The sequence below is a fragment of the Sturnira hondurensis genome, unplaced genomic scaffold (assembly GCF_014824575.4).
Source record: "Sturnira hondurensis isolate 20B ecotype Veracruz unplaced genomic scaffold, ASM1482457v3 Scaffold0009733, whole genome shotgun sequence".
Lineage (NCBI taxonomy): Eukaryota > Metazoa > Chordata > Mammalia > Chiroptera > Phyllostomidae > Sturnira > Sturnira hondurensis.
In genome coordinates, this window is record NW_028082364.1 from 7,808,500 (window position 1) to 7,833,730 (window position 25,231).

The 25,231-nt window shown below is 63.7% G+C and overlaps 1 protein-coding gene across 8 annotated transcripts; it reads left to right on the top strand.

Moving 5' to 3' along the window:
• The first annotated feature begins 1,215 nt into the window (after positions 1-1,215).
• On the top strand, positions 1,216-19,789 carry PDGFA (platelet derived growth factor subunit A). Of its 8 annotated transcripts, none has more exons than XM_037057985.1 (8): positions 1,225-1,459; positions 2,334-2,468; positions 3,867-3,963; positions 8,333-8,437; positions 10,510-10,697; positions 16,420-16,546; positions 17,026-17,093; positions 18,715-19,789. In XM_037057985.1, exons 1-7 carry the CDS (start codon positions 1,370-1,372, stop codon positions 17,079-17,081), a joined length of 798 nt encoding a protein of 265 aa, XP_036913880.1. In that variant the 5' UTR covers positions 1,225-1,369; the 3' UTR covers positions 17,082-17,093; positions 18,715-19,789. The 8 variants fall into 8 exon arrangements, with proteins under 8 accessions (XP_036913883.1, XP_036913880.1, XP_036913881.1 ...); XM_037057986.1 differs by having other exon boundaries at positions 16,420-16,541; positions 17,021-17,093; XM_037057991.1 differs by having other exon boundaries at positions 1,372-1,459; positions 2,339-2,468.
• The last annotated feature ends 5,442 nt before the right edge of the window (positions 19,790-25,231 follow it).

Sequence of the window (25,231 nt, forward strand, 5' to 3'; positions counted from 1 at the left end):
TCCAGCCGTAGTCCTGGCGGTGTGTGTCTGGCAGCCTTCCAGAAGCTTCCAGCGGTCCCCCTCCGAAGCAACAGAAGGTTCCACCTGGACATTCAAGGAGTGGCTCCCTCCTGACCCCCAAGGGCCTTCGGGTCGCCGCCACTTCGGGAGATGGCAGGTGGTGGAGGGCTGTGCAAGGGGCATGCAGACCGAGGTCCTCTGGGAATCGCAGGAACTCCCCACCCCCAGGTACCTGGGGACAGGCGAGCGCCCTGAAGCTCCTATGGGGGCTGCCTTCGAAATGCCAAGGGCGCTCAGCCCAGGATGAAAGGGCCGGCGGGGCGTGCGCCTCCACTGCCTTTGTCTGGCGGGTGCCCCTGGGTTGAAGGGCTGGGGGGCGGAACTTTCTGCCTCATCCTACCACGGCGGAGGGCGGTGGGGTTCGTTTTCTAGCCTCCGGGGCCTCGGCCTTCTAGCTTTGGGGTCGCTTCACCCATTACTACCGTAGCTCTGGTCCCAGGAACTCGTCCACTCACTGCAGGGACAAACACCGGAGGGCCACAGGGCCCGACGCTGGGGTCTTATCACACTTGGTGTAGGCGGGCGGAATCCACCCAGACGCGGGGTACCCGCCCTTTCGTGGCGGGGAGCCGTCCAGCCACGCACAGGCCTCCGGCTCGCCTCTGGTCCTGCCTCCGCATCCAGCCCTGAGTCGCGCCTTGGCGGGAGATGGCGCTCTGAGCGCCCCACGGGTCCCGGAGCTTGAGGCTCTCACTCCGGGGGTTCCCCACCAGCGGCTCCTTTCTTTTCGTTCCCTTCCACCCCATCGAGGAACTGGCTCAGGCCGAAACCCGTCTTTTCCCGACGGAGTGAGCACGCGGGGGACGCAGGGTCCTAGGGCGGGGAGGCGGCCCCCTGCAGCCCCCTGTGGCCCCCGGGCGCTCTCCTATCTCGGAATGTGGGGTGGAGGTTCCTCGTCCAGGCGCCCCAGGCATCGTACCGTGGGCGGGGGCGCGTGGCAGCCGCCAGGTGAGTGCCCCAGAAGCGCCGTTCAGCCCGCCCCACCACTCACCAGAGCCTCACTCCCCCTCCTTTTATGGAGCGGGGGGAGGCTGGGGCACTGGATCCCGACCGCGGAAAGAGGCCCGAGAGCCGCGGCGGGGGGCGGGGGCCGGCCTGCTTTTGCCCTTTTTGGCGTCGCCGCTCTGGGCGCTGCCCTCTGCTGCCGCTGGGGCCCGAGAGGCGAGTCGGCTTCTGCGGCGGCCCCTCCCCTGCCCGTCCGGTGCCGCAGGACTGCAGCTGGCTGGCACTGGAGGGTGGGCAAGCTCGAGGGAGGGGCGCGCGGAGCCCCGGCGGGGCGGCTGTGCTCGGAGCCGGGCGTGAGGCGTGGATGGATTTCACTGCCCGCGTGATCGCGTGTGTGTGCTCGCGGCAGCGGCCGGGCCCTGCCCGGCCCGTGCGGCCCCCGCGCGCTTCCGAGGTGCGGGTCCCGGGCCCGGAATCCGGGGGAGGCGATAGGGAGGGGGCGGGGGAGGGGCACAGCGGCGGCGCTATAACCCCCTCCCCGCCGCCGGCCGGCTCCACACGCGCGTGCTGAGGAGCCCGCACAACTCCGGCGAGCTGGGCCTGCCCGCGCCTGTTCCCCTGCCCGCGGCGCGGCGGCGCCGGCCCGGCCCTGCGCCCGCCCGCAGGCCCGCGTGGCGAGGCTACGGGCGGCGGCGGCTGCCAGTCGGCGCGGCCGCGGGTGCTGCCTGGCTCTGGCCGGCGGAGGGCGGAGCGAGGGCGCGCCGCGGAGGGCGCACGCAGGCCGCCGGGCCGCGCCGTGCTGGGCCGCGCCGTGCCCGGCCTGGCGGCGGCGGCGGCTGCGAGAAAAGGCCGGAGGCGAGCGCGGGGCCGGCGGTGGGCGCGCGGGGCCGCTCGCAGCCTGCAGGGAGAGCGCGAGCCCGAGGCCGGGGCCTGGCCGGGCGTCCAGACAGGTGATGGTTGGTGGTGGTGGTGGTGCGGCGGCGGCTCCAGCCTCGCTCCAGGCTCCCTCTCGGGGCTCACGCCCGCAAACGTGCTGAACTGCCGGCCAGGTCGCTCCTAAAGCCTGCGCCGGGGAGCGAGCGCGGCGGCGGCCAGCACCGGGAACCCACCAAGGAAGAGGCCCAGCCCCCGCCCTCCTCCCCTTCCGTCCCCACCCCCTACCCGGCGGCCCAGGAGGCTCCCGGCGCGACGGGTGCGGCGGGCGCGCACTCCCTGCTCCTCCTCTCTGCACTCGTTGCTCGCGCCGGGCGCGCTCCACCGGCTCGCCGCTCTCCGCGCCACCCTCCTCCGGGCCGCGCTCCCTGAGGGATGGTACTGAATTTCGCCAGCACAGGAGCCCGGCTGGAGTGCCCGCCCCGCGGCCTCGCCTCCTCGCCGAGCCGCCAGCGCCTCGGGACGCGATGAGGACCTGGGCTTGCCTACTGCTTCTCGGCTGCGGATATCTCGCCCATGCCCTCGCCGAGGTGGGTGCCATCCCCGCGCCCTGTCCCCTCTCCGGCTGCCCGGGCGCACGCCCCCTGCGGCCCCCGGCGGCCCCGCGAGGGCCGGGGCGCCCAGGGCTCAGGCTCTGCAGAGCCCGTTTTGATTTCTGTTAGGATGGTCGATTTTTAAATTTTCCCGACTGGGTTCTATTTTCTGCCATGCCTAAGTGTGTCTGGTGAGTTTCCAGCGTGTTGCGTCGGTCTGCCGAGCAGGGACGGAGTGGTGGCGGGGTGCACGAGTGGGGAGAAACTTCGGGGGGCGCCGGCTCTCTCCGGGGAGTGAACCCGGGCGGGGCCGGCAATGCAGTACCGGGGGCGGGGAGCGCGGAAGGGGGTGTGTGTGAGCCGGTGGAGCCCGGGGAGCGGAAGAGCGGTGGATAAACAGGTAGGGGCCCCTGGCAGCCGGGGTGGGCAGCGCGGAGCCGCAGCTTTGGATACCGGGTCCCCAAACCTGGCTGAGCTGCTGGGCCGGCGCAGTCCCGCCCGCCTGGGGCCTGCTTACAGGTGGCTGAGCGAGACCAGCAGGGGCCGGGCAGGCGCCCGGGCCCTTCCACCGCCCCGTCCCCCTCCCCCTCGCCCCCCATCTCAAATCCCGAATCCCCGGGAGCTCGCTGTGATGAATGGCTTTCTACACTCCCCGTCGCGGGAACTTAGAGTCGGAGACCCCTAAGCGACCTCCGACTACCTTTAAAAATCGAGAGGGACTGGGGGGGGGGTGGCGAGTGGAGGGGGTTGCCCGGGCAGGGACCCGGGAGCTGCGAGAGGTAGACATTTAACCCTCGCATTCCCTGCAGCCGCGGGCTGGATTCGGGGCGTCCCTTCGGCGCTAGGGCCGCGGCTGGGCCGGAGCGGGGTGGGGCGCCTGTGGGTGTGAGTGTGTGTGTGCGCGCGCGCGCCTGTTTGTGAGACGGAGAGACCCTCTCCCCGCAGGTTCGCCCGGGGTTCCGGGGTGTGAAACTCAAGCCCCTGGCTAGATTAAAGTGTTAGGGCTGCGGTGACTTTCGTTGCCGACCCGTGACGCATTTCAACTTGATCTTTCTGCATGTTGATTTTACTAGTAAATCAGAAACTCCCCGGCCCCTTCGCCGCCCCCGGTAGCGGACACCCCAGGCGGCGGGGCTTTTGTCGGAAGATTTAAAGGTGGGGCGGGCTTCTTTTTTCTCGTGGATGGGGACACAATTTGGGGTCTCACTCTGCCGCCCTGCCAGCCTCTGGCTCCGTAGCCCGGGTGGGGGTCGGGTTGGGGGAGCCTCGCGTGCTAGGTGCCTAAACCGCTGGGGGCCTCCTCTGGTGGGGTCCACGCACTTCGAGAGGCGGGGAGGGAGGCGCGAGCCGGCGGGGCCTGGGTCGCGGGCGCTGACCGTGTGGTTCTGCTTGCAGGAAGCCGAGATCCCCCGCGAGGTAATTGAAAGACTGGCGCACAGTCAGATCCATAGCATCCGGGACCTCCAGCGACTCCTGGAGATAGACTCCGTAGGTAAATCGCGCCCCTTCCCTCGCGCGCGGGGTGGGCAGGGGGCGGGCGGGGAGTGCGCTCCGCGCCCCTCCTGCGTTGGGGCCGGGCTCTCGCAGGAGCGCACCGAAAGGTCAGAATCCAATCCCGGGCCATAAAAGCCCAGGCGGATGAGTCAGGAGTTTCTCTTCCAATCACCACTTTCTCTCTCGGCGGCGGCCAGGGCTGCTTGCTAGCCCCGAGATTGTTTTTGCGTTTAAGGAATATGCCTCGCATGTCACAGAAAGTTCAGCCGCATAGAGGGCGCCGGTGCCCCGGCCAGGTGCGCCCGCCTGAGGCCTGCCCTCCAGCCGGGGGAGGGGCGGGAGCTGTGCCAGACCCTGGGCGCGGAGCCCTGGAGGTGGGCGGGTTCGCAGGAGGGGCGCGCGCGCCCCCCTCCCCGTCGGTGCCTTTGCGTCCGCGGGAACTTGCCCCTTTCTGGTTGCTGCAGGCGGCTCTTCTCTGTTTTCACGAGCTAGTTAAAAGGCGCACCTCGGACACATCTGCTGTGTGGGGACTATTTCGGGGCTCACCCTCAGCCCCTGGAGCGCAGCCACTTTAGACAAGTTTATTTGTGAAGCTGAGTGTGGAAGCCCTGGAGTGCCTGCCGCAGAGTTAGTCGGCACCTGGGTGGGCAGAGGTGGTGGGGACCCAGGGCGGCTGGTGAGGGGGCATGCTGGGTGTGGACGGGAGAGAGCCCCTTCCAGGAGGAGCACGTGAGCTCTGACCCAGGTGTTTGTAGGTGGGAACTCGGATGTCGGCGTTGCGCGGGGAAACACCCCATCAGAAACCTTACTATTGACCCGTGAAAAGAGGGGCCAAAATGAACTTGTCCGTGGAAGGTGGCAGGGGTGGACAGTCAGCCAAAAGATTTCTCACTGCAAACTACCCTGCCAAAGGCATGGGGGTGGGGGAACCAAGGGAAATCACAAGGCCTGGCCACTTGGGAATGTGTACCTAATTGTGGTGGTGGGGAGGCCAGCGCTGTTTTCATTCCATGCCAAGACCATCTTCCAAGGAGGCCGCGGCCACAGTGTCTGTGGTTTCTCGACCCAGGAAATCCTTTGGCTGATCCTTATCGGGCCGGGGTCGAGTTTCACTGGGAGCCGGCAGTGGGCGGGGTTTTCCTTTGCCCCTTCATGTGCAGCCCTGGGGGGGGGGAGGCGTTGGTTGGGGGAGCCAGGAAAGCGCTGGCCTGCGTTCTGCAGGCCCCTGTGGATTTGGGGGTGAGGGGAGATGACCTCCCGGGGATGGGTCCGCAGTAGTGAGGCCTCTGAAGTGTGGACCCCCCCAGCAGGAAGGCTCTGGGAGCCAGCGGGGAATTGGGCCATCAGCTCTCTGCTGGGACCATTCTTATTCTGGTCTCTGCAGCAGCCTCCCCCCCGCCCCCACCCCCACCATCAACAGTTTCCAGTTGCTCAGGAGCTGCAGGGATAGTGTTGGCCTGGGGGCTTCTGGGCCCAGGGTTTCCTTGGGAGGTGAGGGGACAACTCAGGTCGCACCAGCCACTTCTCAGCTGGTTTCGAATTGCCCCTGGTAAACAGCCCTGGGAGCTCACCTCCCTCCCTCCCGCCCCAGGGAGCCCCAGGGGGTGAGAGCACAGGTCACCCGCGGTGTCTCCCTGTCAGAGGTGTTGGGGTCGGGTGCCTGGGAGACTGTGGGGAAGGGCCCGGGAAGGCCTTCCTGGCTCACCAGCTTTCGCCCCCAGGGGATGCTTTGTGACACTTACACGAAGTATTTGCCCTGGCTCCCACCGCTGCTGCCCTCACAGATGTGGAAGCTGAAAATGGGAGGAGGCCGAGTCTCTGGCCTGAGCCAGGGAGTTGCACCTGTTGTTGCCTCTAGAGCTTTTCTGGGGGGAGGCTCTTCCCCCTAACCCCAGCCCCCGCCGGAGGCGGGGAGCTGAACCCAGCGGGTTGCTGTGGGGTGGCCGCTGTGGGGTGTCTAGCTGCCCTCCAGGCCCTGGACTGTCCCCCCACTTCCTGGAATGAAGGTTGGCCTGTCCTGGATCAGCGAGGAAAGGCTGGGTGCTGAGCAACCCACGGTTGCCTTTGGAAGTCCAGAGGGGTCCTTGCAGGTGGACCCCAGTGGGAGGCCGAAGCCCAGGAAGCAGAAGCAGAAAAGAGGCTTTTCAAACACTGTGGCGCCTCCCTCGTGTGGGTGGAGCTTTGTGATTGGCAGGCGGGGTCCTGGACTGCAGTCCCATTTCCTCGGTGAGAAGCAGCTCCCTGAGCTTGAAGATCCTGCCCTGTGGCTGGGTTCCCGCTGCCCGGGAGTGTGTGCCGCCCGAGTGAGAGGGGCGTGGTTTTCCACGGGCTGTGGAGTCCGGAGCCTGTTTGTCCAGTGTGCTGAGAACAAACCCTCCAGCGCGGCGGCCGCTGGCCACGGGAGCTTTGTTCTCCCAGATGTCTGGCTCGGGGCCTGCGGGTCATTGAGTAACCGATACATAAACGTCCCATAAACATCCCATCGTGGGCCGTGAACACTCACCAGGACTGATGGCAGGAGGCCTTTCTGCCTGGCCAGCGGTCAGGTGGACCTCTGCATAAAAGGCACGGGGAAGCCACTTGGATGGAGCAGTCGTGGGGTGACTGACTGGTCTCCTGTACCTGCCGCCACCAGTATGAGGGAAGCGACGTCCTGGCTGGGACGGTCTGGCTGGTGTGCTGACCACCCATGTTGAGCTGGGGCAGAGGGTGGGCTTGTTTGACCAGAAGCTGTTTCTACTCTGTCTCATCTCCAAAGCCGGTTCAGGTTTCAGCCGTGGACGCACTGGGAGTTCCATTGTCGTCTCCGTTTACGGGGTGGGAGGAGGCCTGGCGGGAGTGCAGGCCGCGCCTGGACCCGGGCCGCCCCAGCTCACGATTCCATCCCGTGGCTCGGGCCTTGGCCTCGGTCTCCTCAGACCTGGAGAGGTTGTGGCACCCACGGTGTGCACGGGGCAGGGGGGTGACACCCCGTCTTGAGGAAGGCAGCACAGCGGAAAGTGGGGGTCCATGCCTCTGGATTTTTCCTCAGAGCTGAGATTGGAGCAGCTACCCTTTGGTGTGGCGACAGCAAGATGGCCTGGACCAGGACGTGACTCATAAATGTCGCTTTCTCGTGAAAAGTGCTTCTTGTAACAGTTGGTGGATGGGACGTTCTTACTGCATGAGTAGTTCTGTTCTGATCTTATTTTGGGCCTCGAAAAAACTGGCAGTGGAACGTTGAGTCATTTTAAGGGAAAAGTTGGGTTCCGCTCCGACTTCCGAAACAGCTCGGCGTTGCCCCGAGTCTGTGGTTTTCCTTTAGAGCCAGTGGGCATTTCCTTGGGGCCTAGGGAGGGCCCGTCGCCCTGGTGTGGGGAGAGGCGGCAGATGGGGGTCTTGGTGCAGCTGCTGGAGTGCCTGTCTTCTCCGGACCCTTTGCCCTGATTCTCTCCTGGGGAGGCCTGGAGGAAGCGGGGGGAGTGGGAAAGGACCTCCCGGCGGGGTCTGGGGACAAGGGCGCTGAAGCCAGGTTACCCTCTTTATCCAGGAGTGTGTCAGTGGACTGGTTTGGCCAAATGGCAGGTGGCAGGCTGTGTGCTCCTCCCACCCACCTTTCCCCTCCTTCCTCTGGGGCCCTCTGGGGAGCAGAGGCTGGGGGCATGAGTGTGGGGAGGGTCTCTGGATGAGCTGGCTCTGGCCTGCTCGCTGCCCTGCAGCTGGGCCCCTCTCCCGGTAGCTTGTGCTGCGATCATGGCTCTGAGATGCTTGGTGGCCAAGGCCTTTCTGTCTGTCGGTCACCAAGACTTCTGTCTCAGTCCTGAGGCTCGTCCTTGCTCAGCCCAAGTGGGACCTCGCTTCCCTCTTGTGTTCTCAAAGTCTCACCCTCCCTTCGAACTGGCTTCAGGGATGGGGGGGGTGGGCTGGCATCCGGCAGGCTGGCTGCAAAGGTTCAGATGCGCCCTCAGGCTTGGTTTAGTGAGGGGCAGAGGGAGGCACAGCCACACACCGCCTGGGGCCTCAGTTCAGCCCCGTTGGCTCTGGGGGGGGCCGGCCTCGGACTTCCCTGCTTGACTTGGTTCAGCCGTGGCCTGGGCTTCCTTGGGGGAGACCCCGCAGCCCCTGCACAGCTCGCGGCTTTGTTGCGAGGTATGGTGAGGGTTAGGGCGAAACACTTCGGGGTCGTTCATGTCAGCCTTGTACAGATTGGGATGTTTTTGGCAGCTGGGAGGAAAGTCTTTTACCCCCTGCACATCTGGAAACTCCCCGTGTGGGAATGGAGGGTGTCCCAGGGGACCCCTCTGCCTTGGGGAGTGAGGGTGGGGCTGAGCTACAGGCAGTGGGCAGGCCCTGGGGGCCAGCTGGTCACGGTTTCTTTGTACCTTTAGGGGCCGAGGATGCTCTGGAAAGCAGCCTGAGAGCCCACGGGGGCCACGCCACCAAGCACGCACCCGAGAGGCGACCCGCACCCGTTCGGAGGAAGAGAAGCATCGGTGAGCTCAGGCAGCCTTCTCTCCCTCCTGCAGACAAAGGCCCAGCCTGCTCAGGGGCTCCTCCCTCCCGCAGGGGTGTCTCCCTGCCCCAGCCGGCCCGGCCCTGCGAGAGCCCCTGGAGAGGGAGCCGACATAAATTCCTTAAGTGCCGGTCTTGTTGGGGCCTGCTCTCCAGGAGGCCCCGCTGGGAGCTGTGGTGTTTTCATTTCCAGTTCGCCGTGTGGAGTGCTGGGTGCTTCGAGCCACAGACCGGGTGCAGCCCTGCAGAGGCCGGCAGGCTGCTCCCCGAGGCCCCTCCCTGTTGGACTCAGCTCCTAGGGCTCCACCTCAGAAGGGTTGGGGGGTGTCGGCTCTTGTCTCTCTGGCAGAGCAGCCCAGGTCTGCCAGCTGGTGGGGCGCTGAGGGGCGCTGAGGGGCTCTGCCCCTTCATGCTCTGGGGTCAGAGTTGGGAGTGTGGCCCATCCAGCTCTCGCTTCCCGTGGATGCGGCCTGGGAGCCCTGACTGTGACCCTGGGCGAGTGGCTTTGGTTTCCTCCGAGAAGCTGGGGAGGCGGGCAGGTGCGTGGGTCCTCCCCTGCCAACTTACCTTGTGTCGGTACTGGTCCCTTCCTTCAGCCGTGTGGGAAGGACAGGTGCTCCCCGCTGGGCGAACTCTCTACAAGTCCTATGGTGCTCCGCTGGGGGAGGGAGCAACCTCTACACAGTGTGGGGCTGGGCCCAAGGCCCCTCCCTGGCTCCACCCCCTGGCCCACCTGGTCAGGCCCTGTAGGCCCCTGTACCTGGCTGGTGCTGGGCAGGGGAGCCCCTTCCCTCAGTGGGACAGCCCAGCCACCAGCACCCAGCCTTCTCGGTTTGGTGGCCTGTCCCTGGGGGGTGGCAGGGTCTCCACTGGGTCTTCTGGGGCTCTTGGGAGGTGTCCTCCCACCTTGGACCAGAGGGGCTGTGCCAGCTGACTCCCTCCCTGGCACTGGGGCGAAGGCAGAGTGTTTGGTCCTTGAGCTGTGTCTCCGGCTCCTCTTGTGTTCGCGGGCTGATGACCCGCCCCAGGCCTCGTCTTAAGAGCAACTGGGGGGTAGTGTGTGGGCAGTGGTGGGCCCTCCACACCCAGGGGAGGGTCCTCCCAGCTCTGGCTCTGGGGTCCCAGGAGCCCTCAGCGTTGCTGGGACAGCAGCTGCGGTGGAGGTCCCAGAGCCTGCTGGCTAGGCCCCCCGGGTACATTCGGAGCAGTGGGGCATCCTGGTTGGTCAGTCCCCAGGCAGCCGGATACACGGTGCCCAGCTGGGCCTGGAGGCTGTGTCCCAGGGTCCGGGGTGGACTCCCCATCGTGGATCCTGCCCTGGTGTCCTTAAGGAATTGAAGGCTTCGGGTTGGATGTGCTGAGGGTCCCAGCAGAGAAGAGCTGGCTCCTCCTTGAAGGGGCCCTGGCAGCCTGTGGGGGACCTCAACATTGCACGAGGCCCCCTTTCAGGAGCAGGTCTCAGGCTTCGGGGGCTGGGGAGTCTGGGCCTGGCTTGTCCTCTGTGACCCCCCTCCCCCAGGCCCCCTGTGGCTGTTGGCACTGCTGCAGTGACCGTGGAGGGGTGGCCCAGGTCCCCTGGGCATAGGCCCTGGAGCCGGGGACCTGATCTGGTGTGGGTTTGCCCCTGCCCGGAGTGGGCCTGGCCCTGGGGACGCAGTCCTACGCAGGGCTGTGTCCTCTTTGTTTGCCCGGCTGTCTCGGGCTCGTGGCCTCAGTTTGCCCGCTCAGCCCCACCTCTGCCGGCCCCACCTGCCAGTCAGTTGTCTCCATTCTGTCCCCAGATACATGCTTCCTACCCCCATGGGTACATGGGCCTCCCTTCTGTTGGCCCCGGTGTTATGCGGTCCCCAGTGTCACGCGGTCCCCTTGCCTGGCTGCATCCTTTCCCCGGGGTCCCCCTCCTGGGTCATGAGGTTCTGCTCTTCCTGGGACAACTTGGTGGCATCCTGTGGGGGGCGGGAGGGACCTGAGGCTGCCTGACACACAGTCGCATTGGAGAAGGGAGCAGGGGGCAGGAATGGCCTCCACATTCACTAAGGCTGTTTCTCTGTAGAGGAAGCTGTCCCTGCTGTCTGCAAGACCAGGACAGTCATTTATGAGATACCTCGTAGCCAGGTGGATCCCACCTCTGCCAACTTTCTGATCTGGCCCCCGTGCGTGGAGGTGAAACGCTGTACCGGCTGCTGCAACACCAGCAGCGTCAAGTGTCAGCCATCCCGAGTACACCACCGGAGCGTCAAGGTGAGCCCGCTCCCAGAGCAGAGCTAGGGAGGGGTGGGGCCAGCGGGGAATGTGGGCGGGGCGTGAGGCGGTGGGCGGGGCGAGTGCTGGCGGGGCAGGGAGATTGGGGTTCCTCTCCGCTGCCCACAGCGTTGAAAGACACTGTTCTCACAGGCATCTTGGTGGTGGCTGTGGTGCTTGGCAGGTGGGGTCAGGGTCTTTTCAGCCTGCATTGCCCGAAAAGCCTCTCCCCAGAGCACCAGAGACAGGAAGGCGGTGCCCCTGAGGGCATTGCAGGCAACCCCCTTTCACTGGGACCTGTGTGCAGGTGGGGGGTTTTTCTGGGAGGGTCCTTCCCTGGGCCCCGCCCCTTATTTCAGGATGGATTGGTGGCTGGGGCCCCCTGCCCTCCCCATTCACCACCTGTGCCCACCTGGACCCTGCATCTTCCTCTTCCTCAGGCCATCGGTGACCTCTAGGGCAGGGTGGGGGTGACCCAGGAAGTAACCTAGGAGTTCCTTGCTCTTCTCACCAAAGTCTTTGGGGAACATTCTGCTTCTTTGGGTCGTTCCTGGCGGCCAGATGGGGCTGGCTTTTGGCCCAGTGACTGGAAGCTCCTGTCTCGGTCTGGGTCTCCACCACTCCCCCACCGCTCTGCCTCACTCGTCTCATCTGTGAAATGGGTCTGAAGCACAGTTGCAGGGTGTGTGGGCTGTGAGGCTCTGTGGGGAGCCTGGGGAAGGGCCTTCTCTTTTGGTGGGGGGCCTTCTGTTTCTGGACGTCGGTTCCCGACAGCCCTTTGCAGAGGGTCAAGGCTGGAGGGAGGCCCTGGGGTGTCTCCTGGCTTCTCGGAAGTGAGACTGAGGCCTTGGGGCCAGTGGCTCCCCTTCTAGGCTCTGGGTGGGCTAGGACCGTGGGGTGTGGGTCAGTACATGCTCCCCCCTGCCCCCCACAGAGCCTGACTGGCAGGGGAGCCATCTGCACGGGGGGGGTGGGGGGTGGGTTGCAGATGTCAGGGGCATTTGAACTTATTCCTCAACTACGAATTATCTCCACCCTCAGCGCCGCCACCAGCCCAGCCCCTCGATGTCCACCCCAGCCTCTGCGGGAGGTGCAGGGAGACTTTCTCAGTGAGGGACCACACGGCAGCCAGGGCATGGTCACGGGAGAAGGTCCTTTAGACCCGTGACTGGGACTTGATTTGACCTTGGGGTAAGGTCCCTGCTGTGTCTGGGAGCTGAGCGAGCACATTCCACGGTCTATCGCCCCGAGGTCTGGGCACCACCGACACGTGAGGTGCTGGCTGGGGCACTGGCTCCCCTCCCAAGCAGCTGGACTTGGGCCTGCAGACACCAGCGACGGCACCCCTGTCCGGCCCTGGGGCAGCCTCAACCCCACTCCGCCTCCACTCTTCCTTTGTTAAAAGAGGACACCGAGGGGCAAGCCCTGGGCTTCCCGAACTGGCCCCGCGTTCAGCGTCTCCACTTGACGGCCAGCTCCGTCCTCTTGGGGCCCTGTCCTTGCTTGGGATAGTTGGGGGGCTTATTAGCCCCAGGAATGTGGGCACTGGAGGTCTTTTTCTCGGGGCACTGGCAGGTGGGTGCTGTAGCTGACCTGGACCCACATATGGGCCTTAAGGCCTCTGGGATGGAGGTTTGGAGGTATGGGGGTGCTGGGATGAAATGGGCTCCAGCCTCCAGGGATACCCTCTGTTCCCACTCTTGCTTCTCGTGTTGGGAGGACCAGGGGGTGTCTGGTCCTGGGTGGGAAGTGATCTGCCTCTGCTGGTCTCGGAGTAGGTGGTGGTGTGGTCCCAGCTGCATGGTGGGGGGTGGGCCCCTTCCGGGAAGGATGCAGCTCCTCCCGAGGTCTGGTCAGGGGGCAGAGCTGGGCCAGGGCTTCCTCAGATGGGGAAGGCCTTCATCTGCCCAGATGGGGTCATGGTCAGTCCAAGGAGGGACAGAGGGGCTCCCTCCGGCATCTGGAGCCCAGGTGGCCTGGGTCCACGCCTGCCCCCTACCCTGCTTGGGTTTGGCCCCTTCCTCCTCTCGTCTGCCCACCCGCCAGAGTGTTGTCAGGAAAACATCCGGCCCCTACCCCGGGGTTCTGGCAGAGAGAGGACGAAGGGTCAGTGGGAACAGGAGGCCCATTGTGGGGGCCAGCCGGCCTGGCCAGGAGACCAGCCATGCCCGCTCCCTTTGGGGCTGAGGCAGAGCAGGCGCGAGCGCCTGGGTGGTGGGTGCTCGTGGAAGTCCTGCCCGTGGACGGCAGCTCTCGGTGTTCTGGGTTTTCTGGCTTTTCGACTCACAGGAGCCTCTTATAAAAGGAGGCAAATGCAGGCTGGGCGTGGTCTCCCTGTTGAGGCCCAAGAGGGCGAACGGTCCAGCATGCGCTTGGCTGCAGGCTGCCCAGCGGCCCCCCGGCCCGGGCGTCTGGGTGTGCTGGGGCCAGTGGTGACCCTGCCCCATCTCCACATTTCCACGAACTCGTAGGTGTGGGACAAGCCCATCTCCCCCCTCGGCAGCTTGGTGGGAGCATCTGGGGGCATAGCCAGGGTGTGGCTGCCCTCAGAGGCAGGCTGGGGTCCTGGGGGTCGGGGTCCCTGAGCCGGGCTTGCTGTCTGTTCACTTACTGGCCTCCCCAGGCTGACAGCCTCTAAGCCTGTCTCCCAGGCCCAAGGGTTGGGGTTAGGATGGTGGTGGCCATGATGGTGGTGGCCATGACTCAGTGGTATCCCCAGCAGCTTAGGCCCACCAGCCCTGTGCAGGTGGCCCACTGTGGGGTCAGGGTGAAGGAGCCACTATAAGCGCCGTCTCCTGTGTGAGGAGCCACGGGCTTCCATTTTGTGCACAGGCCACCTGTGGTCGCGGGTGAGGCCCGTCCGTGGGTGAACTTGGGCTGCCCCAGGTCTCCGAAAGCCAGGACCCGGCTCTGCTTTGCCGGACTTCTGGAAGGCAGGTCCACAGCTCCCTCCCAGGGGCCCAAGACAGGCCTCCGCAGCCTGCGGGTGGAGTTAAGGGACACTGGGGACCCCATGGCTATAAGGGGTCTGGTGTAGGGCCTGAGAGGGATGCTCTAGGCTGAGGGTCTCAAGCAAGGGCCTCCAGCCCCCTCCTCACCGTGGGAATGCTCTGTGCTTGTGTGGGGAGAGCCCAGCGGTCAGGGAGGGCAACACCTTGGGCTGTGGGATGTTGGACATGGCCTCCAGGGGCCCTGCCCGTCAGGCCTCAGGCCCAGGAGCCTGGGGTCACTGTTCTTGGGTCTTGTTGGCCTCTAGCCGGGTAGGGGCAGGAGGGCTCCCCCGAATTCCTCTGTTAAACCAGGGGAGGCCATCTGCAAGGCCCTGTGGTCAGCTTCAGTGGTAGGGGGCTGTGGGCCCCTGGGGTGGGGGACACACAGGGAATGCTGAGTCTGGAGCAGTGGGCCCTGGAGCCATCGGGTCACCCCCGAGGGGATGGACTTCCTCAGTTTATGACATCCGTGGCTCAGGGCCAGCTGAGGGCCTCTGCTGTTTCCAGGACCAGGCCTCTGCCCAGTGAAAGAAGCAGCCTTCTCGGTTGCCTCAGTGTCCTCATCTGGGAAGTGGACGTATTTGAGCCGGGAGCTCAGCTAGCCCTGCTGCTCATCGTCGAGGTCGGCGCTCTGCATGGACTCCGGGTTGGAGCGTCCTGCTGGGGCAGCCCCGCCGCTGCACTGGCGGGTGGCCGGGGCTCAGGCCTCCTGTGCTTGATGTCCCTATCTGGAGAGGGTGACTGGGTTCTCGGTGGACGTGCCCATGGTTGATGACACAGGCACCCTCGGCAGTGGGGAGTTGGAACGTCTGTTTTATGAGGTGCAGCCCAGACGCAAACGAAGTGGGGAGGGAGGGACATGGGGACCCCACTTGGGCTGCAGTGTGGGTCTGGGGGCCGAGGCTTTGGGAATGGGGTCCCGTTCTATGGACCTGGCTAGTGTGGAGGATGCTTCTGAGTGGTTCATATTCATAGCATGTTCTCTGGGATGGGGGGCAGGGCGCGGAAATGCAGCCATTTCCTGCCTAGACAGAGGTGTGGGACGTCCTGGAATCCTCACAGACCCAGAAGCAGGTGCATTGTAAATCTGTTTGTTTTTTTGATAAAAATGGGCCATTTGAAGGGGAAGGGGGTTCCCAGACTGAGTGGCTCGCTTGTGTCTTGCCAAGGGGACCGGGCAAGGAGGTGCATCTGGGGCGTCCATCCCTCGCGTCGTGGGGTTCCCTCTGCCTGGGAGTCCGGGGGTCTCTGTGAGCCAGTCCCAGCATCCACAGAGGGAACCGGCTGAGGCCCTGGGACCTGACGAGGTGTCCCAGCAGCCTTGGCATGGAGGGTTGACCGTTAGTTAACGTGGCTGAGTGGCCAGGGCTGGGCCTGACGGGCCTTGGGGCCAGCTGGCCCGTGGCTGGGCCTTCTCCTCTGGCTTCTGGATGCCAGGCCTCTGCAGGATTCTGGGGAGGGTCCGTCATCCTCTTCCTCTCTCCCCAACTCTCCCGGGTCGGGATCTTTTGTCCTGGGCCCCCTGCCAGCTCGGGCAGAGACCCCTGCCCCCTCACGATCGGTGGAACCTGTGGGCTCTGCTCCTTTTCCACCTGTTTCCTCAAGTGAGCAGGGAGGTGATGGAGTGGGTACCCTGAGGGCCGGTCCCCGGGCCCAGATGGGCACAGAGGGCGCGTCTGCTGTGCACCTGGCTCTGCCGTGCACAGAGGGCGTGTCTGCCGTGGGTGGGGGCCAGGGGCCGCAGAGAGGCGGTGGTGGCTCCTGCTGGGGACCAGAGTGTGGGGCGGCAGGGGGTGGCTGGGTGGCTCCTGTGTGGGGTGGCACGGGGTGGCTGGGATAGCTGGCCTCTGATGCCTCTCACAGGTTCCTCATCTATCAATAGGGCGGGGGGCAGAGTGCGGGAGGCCGGCTGCCCCAGAGTGCACACTGGCAGCACTTTCAGTCTGCGGAGCCGTGTGTGTGCCACGCGTGTGAGGCCGAGGCACTATGACTGGACATGTGCACATGTGTGCACACTCACCAGGAGGGGTTTCTTAGGACAAGTAGGCTGGCCCCTTGGGGTCTATGGGGATTAGGCTTCCAGCTGCCCCTGAGCTTGGGCCTTGGGGCCATTTCTTCCTGAAGCACCCTGTTGGGGGACTGGTCAGGGAGGGGGAGGCCTGCGGTGGCTTTGCCCTGATTGAAAAGGCACCACCTCACCAAGTCTTGGGACAGCCCCGGTCTCTGCCCGCATTTCCTCCACGTGCAAGGAGACCTGTGGCCTGGTGGCCACAAGAAGGCTTTACGCCTGGGACTGAGGCCATGGGGTAGCCTGGCCCAGCACCTGGCAGAGGAGGGGTCATCGTGGGCAGGAGCCTGTCTCCCCCAGACCCCGACAGCCTGTTTCCAGCCTGTGGGCAGGAGAGAGTTGACACCCAGGTCGCGGCCCTGCCCCTGGAATAAGTAAAGACGCCTGGACAGCGATGCCCAACACCCCAGAGGCCCCTAAACCCAGGACCAAACACATTCCCTCCTGCCTCCTCCCACCTCCAAGGGCTCCCACCTTGAAGCATATTCTTTAGGGCTCCCACAGGAAGGTGGGGGTGATTTCCAGGTGAAATGGGGCCAGAGCACAAATGCCGTTTTGTACCCCACACTCTGGCCTCCCGCTGGGAGGAGGAGGTCAGGGTTGGCTCCCTCCTGGCCTGCGGGGCGCGGCGCTCACAGCTGGCCGGGTCTGTCGTCTCGGGCAGGTGGCCAAGGTGGAGTACGTCAGGAAGAAGCCAAAGTTAAAAGAAGTGCAGGTGCGGCTGGAGGAGCACCTGGAATGCACGTGCATGCCGACCGGCCCGAACCTGGACTACCGAGAGGAGGAGGCAGGTCAGCAGCCCCCGGGGGTTCTCGGCCTGGTTCCGGGCGTGTGGGGATGTGGGCATGGCGGGCGGAGGGGTCTGGGGCTGTCCTCAGGTCCGTCGGCTGACTGGCCAGCGTGCCCCGAGGACCCTCTGGGGCCGGTTCTGCTGGGGCGGTGGACCGAGCTGGGCAGCTCTCGCAGGAGGTTCAGGCTGGAGTGACGAGAGGCGGCGGTTGCGTGTCCAGTCTCCGCCCCCTCCCCCAGGGTGGAAAGGCGGCTGCTGGCCCTCTGGCCACAGCGTTGCCAGTGGGGGTCTGGGCCTCCCCCTGCGACCCACTGCCCCGAAGCAGTGCGGTGCCAGGGCCGGCCCGAGGGGACCAGGAGGTGTCTGTGCTAATGGAGTTAGTTCTCTTGCAGCAAGACAAGCAGCTCAGGTGTGCTGCTCGGGGCCCACCTGCCAGCCCTCTCTTAGGCCCGTTCACCCTCCCTGCCCTTCTGTTAACAGGAAGGCGTAGGGAGTCAGGTAAAAAGCGGAAAAGAAAAAGGTTAAAACCCACCTAACCAGCCAACCAGGTAGGAGCGGCCTCTGGACCCTCGGGGGGTGCGCTATGACGGATCACAGGGCGAATGACCCGGCGAGGACACGGCCGTGATTGGCCTTGATTGCTCTGCGGGCTTCTGGTGTCTGGCTGGGCTGTGGGTCCTTTGCTCCTGTTCCTAACTCCTCCGCACCCTGCCTTGCAGAAGCCTGGTCCGCGGCCCTTCTGCCCCGGAGGCCCTGCTCTGGCTTTGGTCTTTTCGTTGATTGGGGGGGCAGGGGCATCCCGTGAGTGGAGTGATTGGGGTGTTCTGGGCAGCGGTGGGGTCGGCTCGGGCAGGCCGCCCACCCTCTTTGACAGATGAAAATACTGAGGCTTATAGAGATTTCGGTTCAGGGCTGTCAGAGGCTGAATAGAGGCTGTACGGAAATGCTTTGTATGCACCCAGGGCCAGTGACACCAGTAGAAGTTTCATGACTCACAGACAGACAGACAGACAGGTGTCAGGGACTTTCGTACTTAGGCTGGTGCTATCTGTCTGTAGAGGTGCCTCATGGCCTAGAGTGGCTGCTCACACTCCAGAAATTACACCCACACTCAGGCTGAAAGAAAGAATGGGGGGGGGGGAAGAAGGGTGAAACCACCCTCTCAGAGAAGCCCACCCCAGTGACTTCTGCTTTGATCTGCTCGGCCAGCCCTCAGCTGCACGGGGGCCTGGGAAGCACGATCTGTTAGCCACGCTGTTTCCCCGGAGAGAAAGGACTCTGGACAACCCCAGCAGCGTCGGGGGAGGCGGCCGCAGGCCTTCCTGGGTCCTTGGGCTTGGCCTGTCTGGCTCTGGAGGAGCTTATTCATGCCTCTGGGCACGCGGGAGCCTGCGGCATCCAAAACAAACAGTGGCGAGAACTCGGAGACAGGTGTTGGAGAGCCGGGCTGTGGCTGGCAGCATGAGGGCAGGGCGCTGCCGGGCCGGGAGCTCCGGAGGCCCGGGGTTGGGTGCACTTGTGGGGCATCTCTGGGGCCCACGTGGGTGGCCCGAGGGTGCGGTGCAGGGGTGCCATCCACGCGAGTGGGCTCTGACCTGCACCGGCTGCCTGATGACTGAGACTCTGAAGCAAGAGGCAGCGGTCTCTCCTCTGCTGGCATGCAAGCCCTGGGCGTGTGGGCGGTACCAGTGTCCGAATGGCCAGTGGGCGGGTGACGGGGTGGGTCTCTCAGCTCCAGCTCAGTGTCCATCTGCCTGGTTGCAGAGAGTCCTGGCCAATGGTGTCCATCCTTGGGCTTGTTTCATGGTCCAGCATGGCTGTCAGGGCATCCAGCCTGAGGCTGGGAGAAGGAGGGCGGTGAGGAGACAGACAGAAGGGCCTTTCTGGGCCACGGTTTCTGTCCGTGCGGCGGGAGGACGGGCTTGCTCTGCGGTCTCGTCCCGTCGTGAGGCCCTGCAGCCCTGGGCCCTGGTCAGGACAGCACAGGCGTGGCGACGAGCCCCACGGGGTCTGAGACATTGACCGAAACTTCGACTCCTAGTTGAAGTAGACACACGCACAGACACACGCCGTGTGGTGTGTGCGCTCCGTGGAGTGGGCTTGGCGCTCCCCTGGGCCAGGGGCCTCCGTTCCCGCCCTCAGGGTCCGTCTGTCTCCCTCTCCCTGCAGATGTGAGGTGAGGATAAGCCAGCAGCGCTTCCCCGGGATACGGATGTACATGGCGCGTCACATTCCTGACCTACTATGTACGGTGCTCATCGCCAGTGCGCAGTCTTTGTTCTCCTCCGTGAAAAACTGTCTCCACGCGCACTCTGGAGAACAAAGAGACAGTGTACGTTTGTTTAATGTGACATCAAAGCAAGTATTGTAGCACTCGGGAGGCCGTGAGAAGCTTCCTTGTCGGGAAGAGAGCGAGCGCGCTCAGAACCACAGAACACGGCAGACAGAACCGACTCACAAAAATACCTAAACAGCCGCGGGGATGGAGGCGCGCCCGTGGGGTGGGAGCGACAGACGCCGCAGCGGATGGATTTCTGTCCGGGGCGGTCACAGGTGCTTTTGCCAAGGACACGGACGGGCCTGCTCTTTCTGGAAGACTGACCGGCGCCCCGGCTCCGAGGGGGCGCACGGGGGGAGCCGGAGTGTCTCGGAAACGCCACGGGACTTCGGAAACCGCATCTCTTGCTGTAGTGTTTCAGTCTATACGGAACCTTCCTGAGAGCCTTAAGTGGGTTTTTTTTTACACCATAAAGTGATTATTAAGCTTTCCTTTTTACTCTTTGCCTAGCTTTTGGTTTTTTTTTTTTTTTAATTTTTAAATTATCTCTCGGATGACATCGACGCCGATGGCACCAGGCTGCTGTGACAGGCAGGCAGTGAGACGGGATTTCAATTGAATGAGATGTATTAAAATAAACATGATATACCCACCTATGCATCATTTCCTAAATGTTTCTGGCTTTCCGTGTTTCCCCTTGGCCCCGTCTTGGTTTGCTTTTTAATCGAAGCCACTTCGAGAGAACTCTGCGTGACCCAATCGAATGCCAGCCTGTCTTCTGTCCCCGGAGCTGCAGCGTGGCTGTGCGGTGGCCCCTGCTGCTGCGTGGTGTGCAGACCCAGCCCAAATTCTTTATTTTTGGTAAGATGTTAACGCGTTACGTGTACTCGACAAATGTGTGTGTGTTGTTTTTTGTTTTGTAAAGGTGAAGTTTGTATTTTTATCTAATATTACCAGTTTTATATACCTGAGAGCCTGCTATGTTTTTTCTTCTTTTTTTGGAACCAAAAGGACAAAGGAACCACCAACACGACCCACCCACGTGAAACTCGGTTTGTGGTCACGTTTTTCCAGCTGCGTCACTGAGTCTCGGTGCTGCCTGGGTCGAGGCCCTCGGCGCGGCTGCTGGGGCTGCTGGGTGGTCTAGGAGGTGGCAGCCTCCTGGGCCGGTGGTGCTTCCGTGGGACTTGAACTTGACGGGAACTGCCGGAGGCACTGCCTTGCCGTGGCGTGTAGCCGTGCGAAGATAGGCTGTGCACCTGGCTGGGTGGCTGTGGGGACGAGGGGGTTTTAATCCAGAATTAGGTCAACCTCTCTGTCTTGCTCTCCACACGGCCCTGCCCTTGGCCGCACGGGCGCCCGTGAAGACATTGTTGCCTGTGGGGTTATCCCTGGCCTCCGAGTTGGCAGACTTTTGGACAAATCCCTGCAGCACACATCTGGTATAGTTCTCGGTCCAGCGCCTCAGGGATTTGGGGGAGGGAGTGGTGGGCAGGGTGGCCTGGTACCCTGGTCCTTGCCCGGCCCCTGGACAGCAGCCCCCCTGCCCCGGGCCCATGCTGTGAGCCTCAGACTGCTGTTCACCAGGCTGTGCCCAGAGGGTCCGCATCCATCATCAGGGGGGTTGTTTCTGTGACGAGCCAGGAATGCGGCTCAGGTTTTCATTTCTGTGAGTGACGCCGCTGGGCGAGCAGTCTGCCCTTCAGAGTCAGGAAGCAGGAAAGCCCTTGGGGAAGAGAAAGTGCGGCCAGGGAAGCCCGGGTGCCACGGCACTGCTGGAGGCAGTCGGTGGCCATGGGGACCTGGGTCGCCAGCTGGCCTCCTGCAGGATGTCCCCCTTGGCCTGCATGCTTTGCCTGCATCCCCAGGCCTCCTGCCCAGGGCCACCACCCTGGGCTGCACCTGGGTGAGGCTGGGCCACATCTCAGGGCAGAGCGAAGGTCAGCCATGCTGAGCGCAGAAGAGGTGGGGGCCCTGGGGCCCTGCTGGGGTCTCAGGGTTGTCTGCCTCGTGCAGAAGTGTCCCTCCTGCCCCAGCACGTCCTCGTTTCTGCAGTTCCGAGTTTAGCCTCGGGAAGCTGTGGGTGGCAACCTGTCCACTGCACAGCTGCTTGGAGACCTGTGGCCACCTGGGGCACCCCCCTCCTTGCCTCAGGTGACGGGGGTGTCCTATAGTGTGGGCGTCTTCCCGTCTGTCTGGGCCTCGGTGTCCGGTCTGTGAGGCGGCTGTCCTGCCTGGCCACCTTGGGCTACATGTCCCATCCTGCAGCTGCCGGCCCAGGCCAGGCTCCGACTGCCTCTGGGTGAGCCTGGCCTCCGTCCCTCCGACCTCATTCTGGAGACAGGCAGCTGTGCCCTTGGCAGATCTGTCACCCTCCTAGAGGAGCCCTGAGCAGAGGGACAGGGATGGGGGACACTGAATCCCTGAGGGGGGGACACAGCCATGTGGTCCTTCAGTCCCACACGGCCTTGCTTTCCCCAAGGAGGAGCTGGCCAGCTGGGCAGTACCCCCAGCTGGGCGGGTCTGCACCCACTGAGCAACAACGCATTACAAATCCCAGCAGTCTGGTGCTCCCGTAGCTCATTTTGGCAGCGACAAAGACCTTAGCATAAAAGGAACAGTGAAGGGGAAAGGGGTCAGGCAGGGCCCCTGCCGGGGGGGAAACCCGGGGGGCAGGATGCCATGGGCCCTGCCCCCACCTCCTTGGACGTGCCCAGGCCCTGCACGGTGGCTGCCCCACCTGCATGCTGCTGCCTGCAGCCCGCTGCCCTCGACTGCTGCCCTGAGAGTGGAGCCGGGAACCAGGGTCAGCCCAGCTGGCTGGAAGCCCGACCTCCTGCCAGCCTCTCGATCCCAGGTGGGGTCCTGCCCACGGGGGTGTGGGTGGAGCCCTGGAGGCTGTGGTCCTGTAGGGCCCCCCGCTGGGGCAGCCCAGGTGGCTGCAGATATGGCTCTGCTGGGCTCTGCCGGGCTCTGCCCTGCCCTGGCCCACCCAGCGCTCTAGCCTTGGGCATCTCTCCATGTGACCTTGGGTATCTCGTATGACCTTGGATGACCTTGCCATGTGACCTTGGCAGGTGAGCCCTTTCTCTGCTCTCAGAACCACTGCCATTGCAGCAGCTGCCCCTCAGACAGGAGCGAGAGCCGTGGGCTGAAGCCGGAACCCGGGGCTGCGGGCATCACGCCCAGCCGTTCACCCACTTCAAGCAGCTTCTCTGGCTGGGAGGGCAGTGAGTGACCCCTCCTCCATTACCTCCTGCTGCCTGGCCGAGATGAGGGGTGGGCCAGGCTGCCTCCCCACCCCCTCGGATGCCTGGACTCCCTCACCCTGCTCACGCCTGCTTCAGCCACGCTGTTGCGGGCCCTGGGTTCTCCACAACAGCCTGGACCCTTGGAGGCAGGGCTGGGGCTGAGGCTCCTCGGGTCCCCAGGAGGGGCCTCTAAGGGAGCAGCAGGCAGTTTTGCTAAGAGCCTGGGTCCTGGGGGCCTGGATCCCACGTCATCTTGGCTGTGCTGACAGAGGTGCTGGGTTGGGGGCCGGGACCCAGCCTGGCCCCGGAGGTGGTGGCATATGCAGGACCTGGCTTGTCACCCCGCATTCCCCACTGCCACTGGCAGCCTGGGCTGGAATCTGCCCCCACTCCCTGAGGGGCCTGGGATGCAAAAGCCTGCGGTTTCTGCAGAATAAAACTGTGGCTGTTTCCAACCAGGCCTTAGAGCTGCCAAAAAATGTGGAGTATTCACCGTCCGGCCCCCGGCCTGCGGATCAGCGGGCAGCATTCCTGGGAGGACACCCCCACCCCCCAGCCAGGCAGCAGACACCCTCATGGCAGCGCCCGAAGACAGAGCCGCCCACCCCACCCCTTCTGGCCTCCAAGGTCCTTTCTACCACCTGGCCTGCACTGCCCAGAAGATCTTTGGGGCCCTGGTGTGTGGGGGCGGGCAGACAGACAGACAGACAGAAACACCTCTGCCCCGTATGTTCCTCCTGGGCAGTCCCCAGGCCAGCGCGGGACACATGGCCCGCTCCAGGTTTGGAGGCTCCTCTGAGGGGCTGCAACCCTGCCTGCTCAGGACCCCTCCATGGAGTTCAGGCTCTGAGCACCGCCCTTTACCTGGGGGGCTGTGGGCCCTCCAGAATACCTGGTCAGACCTTTGGTCCACTTGACGGGGGCACACAACTGGGGGGAAGGGGGTCGCAGGGGGCCAGGGCAGCCCTGCCCTTTGCAGTGTGGGGCCACGGGGGGGGGGCTTGGTGGGGAGGCTGGGCTCTGCCATACTGCCCCATGCGCTGCTGGTCTCCCAAGCTGTTCATCGACCCGACTGGGTGTCCTCTTGGGGCTGCTGGGCGTGGATCCGAGGGACCACCAGCTCCTTCTCGAGTGTGTGAGGGTGGACCTCTGGGGGGGCTGCTGGGGACAGGTGCGGGGACCCTGGCTTTGGTCAGCTGCTCCAGGGTCTTTCCTGGCCCCTGGGTCAGGACCCTCACAGGGAGCGGGCAGGTGTCACCCGGAGAACAAAGACCCACGCCCGAAGCCTTCATTGCTCCCTCCGAGGTCTCCCTGAGATCCCAGGGAGGGGCTCCAGGCCTCACTGCAGCTGCGTTTCCGGACAGAAAGAGGCAGCTGCGGACTTGCCCAGACCTGTGCCCCAGGAGCCGCTGCACCTGGGCTGCCGTCTGCACCTCCTCAGCATGGGTCTGCCTGTCGCAGGCGCCCGTGACCTCGGCCTGACCTCAGAGGCCCTTCCCCAAGGTTTTCTGGTCCAGCGTTCTCCACTCTGCCTCCCCTCACAACCCAGCGGCACCAATACCCCTCTGTTCTTCTGGGAACCACAGCCACATTCACGCGAGCAGTACTCCCAGGCTGCCTCCAGGCCCAGCCAGGGTGGCTACAGGGGTGCGCATGGCCTCAGGTCTCTAGGGCCTCATGGGTTCATTGGTTGGGCCCCTCATTCACTCTGGTCTTGGGAGGGGGGCAGACCCTGTGTGCCCACGGGGCCAGGGCCTCCCTTCTCTCCTCTATGAGGGGACTGACCTGCTGAGTCAGATTGCAGGAGACCAGAGAGGCCCAAAATCTTGGGCAGGAGAGGATTGCAGGTGGCGTGGGGCTGAAGGTCGCCGACCAGATTCTTTTCTGAGGCTTTCGTAGTTCTAGCTTGACACTGGGGCCTTTGATCCACTTGGAGTTAATTTTGGCGTGCGGTGTGATGTCATTCTCTTGCCCGCAGATGTCCGGCTGCCCCTGTTTTGAAAGACGGCCTCTCCCACCGAAGGTGTGGGCACCAGCTGACCGGAACAGAAGGGCTTGCTCCTGGACGCGGTCCCACCGCCCCGTCCGTCAGCCCTTGGACCAGGGTCGCTCCGGCCCCGTTACTGTCATGCAGGGCGATTTCGGGCCGGGGTGGCCGTCCCTTCCAGCTCTAGTCACCCTGGTCAGCACTGTTTCGGTTGTTCTGGGCTCCTGCCCTTCTCTTCCCACTCCAGGGTCTGCTCCTCAGTTTCTGTGCCCGGGATTGCGAGGGGGACTGTGTGGAGTCTGTGGGTCCTTTTGTGGGGCAGGCCCCTGGCTGTTACGCTTCGGACCCATGAGCACAGGGCTGCTTCCGTTTACTTAAGGTCTTCGATTCCTTTCAGTGACGTTTTTGTCATTTCCAACGGGCGAATCTTACAATTCCTTTGTTAAATTCGTTTCTAAGTCGTTCCTTCTTCCTGGTGCCATTGTAAATGGGGCTCCTCTCAGTTTCGGGTTGCTCTGTGCTCGTGTGTGGTCTCCCGAGTGCAGCGGCTTCGCGTCTTGGCTTGCGCTTTGTCCCCTCACCGCCAGACTCGGGTGTCTGCTGTGCGGACCCCCGTGAGTTTTCCGTGAGCCAACGGGACCGCCGTCCTTCTCCCTCTCCCTCCGATGCGTTCTCTTTCTCTCGTCCCACGGCCCTGGCCAGAGCGTCAGGACAGCGCTGGCTGGATGGGGGGCAGTCTCGCTCCTGAGCTTGGGCTCTACGTCCCTGCCCTTTGTCCACGGGAGGGACTGCCCTTCCGGTCCTGCTTTGCTGAGTGGCGTTTTGTGTTGTTTTACCATGAAATGGGGTTGGCTTTTTGTCAAATGCCTCTCCTGCATTAGCTGAGATGATCATACTTTTTTTCTTTATTAATACAGTGTATATTATTATATTGATTGATTTTTGTCTGTTGAACTGGCCTTGCATTCCTGGGATAAACTCCACCTAGTCGTGGGCATAGTTGTTATTTTTTACGTGTTGCTGGGTTTGCTTTGTTAATATTTTTTTGGAGATTTTTTTCTATACCTGAAGGATTATAGTCTGTGGGGTTTTTTTTTCCTTGTGCTGTTTTGGTATTAGCGTATAAAAATGATTCTACAAGAATGAGTTCCTTCCTCTTTTTGTCATTTA

Bases quoted from the DNA above. Each gene is read 5' to 3' on its own strand.
- PDGFA (XM_037057985.1), top strand. From the start codon at position 1,370: ATGGATTTCACTGCCCGCGTGATCGCGTGTGTGTGCTCGCGGCAGCGG. The intron at 1,460-2,333 runs GTGCGGGTCCCG...GAATTTCGCCAG, and splicing joins GGCCCCCGCGCGCTTCCGAG to CACAGGAGCCCGGCTGGAGT. The intron at 3,964-8,332 runs GTAAATCGCGCC...TTGTACCTTTAG, and splicing joins CCTGGAGATAGACTCCGTAG to GGGCCGAGGATGCTCTGGAA.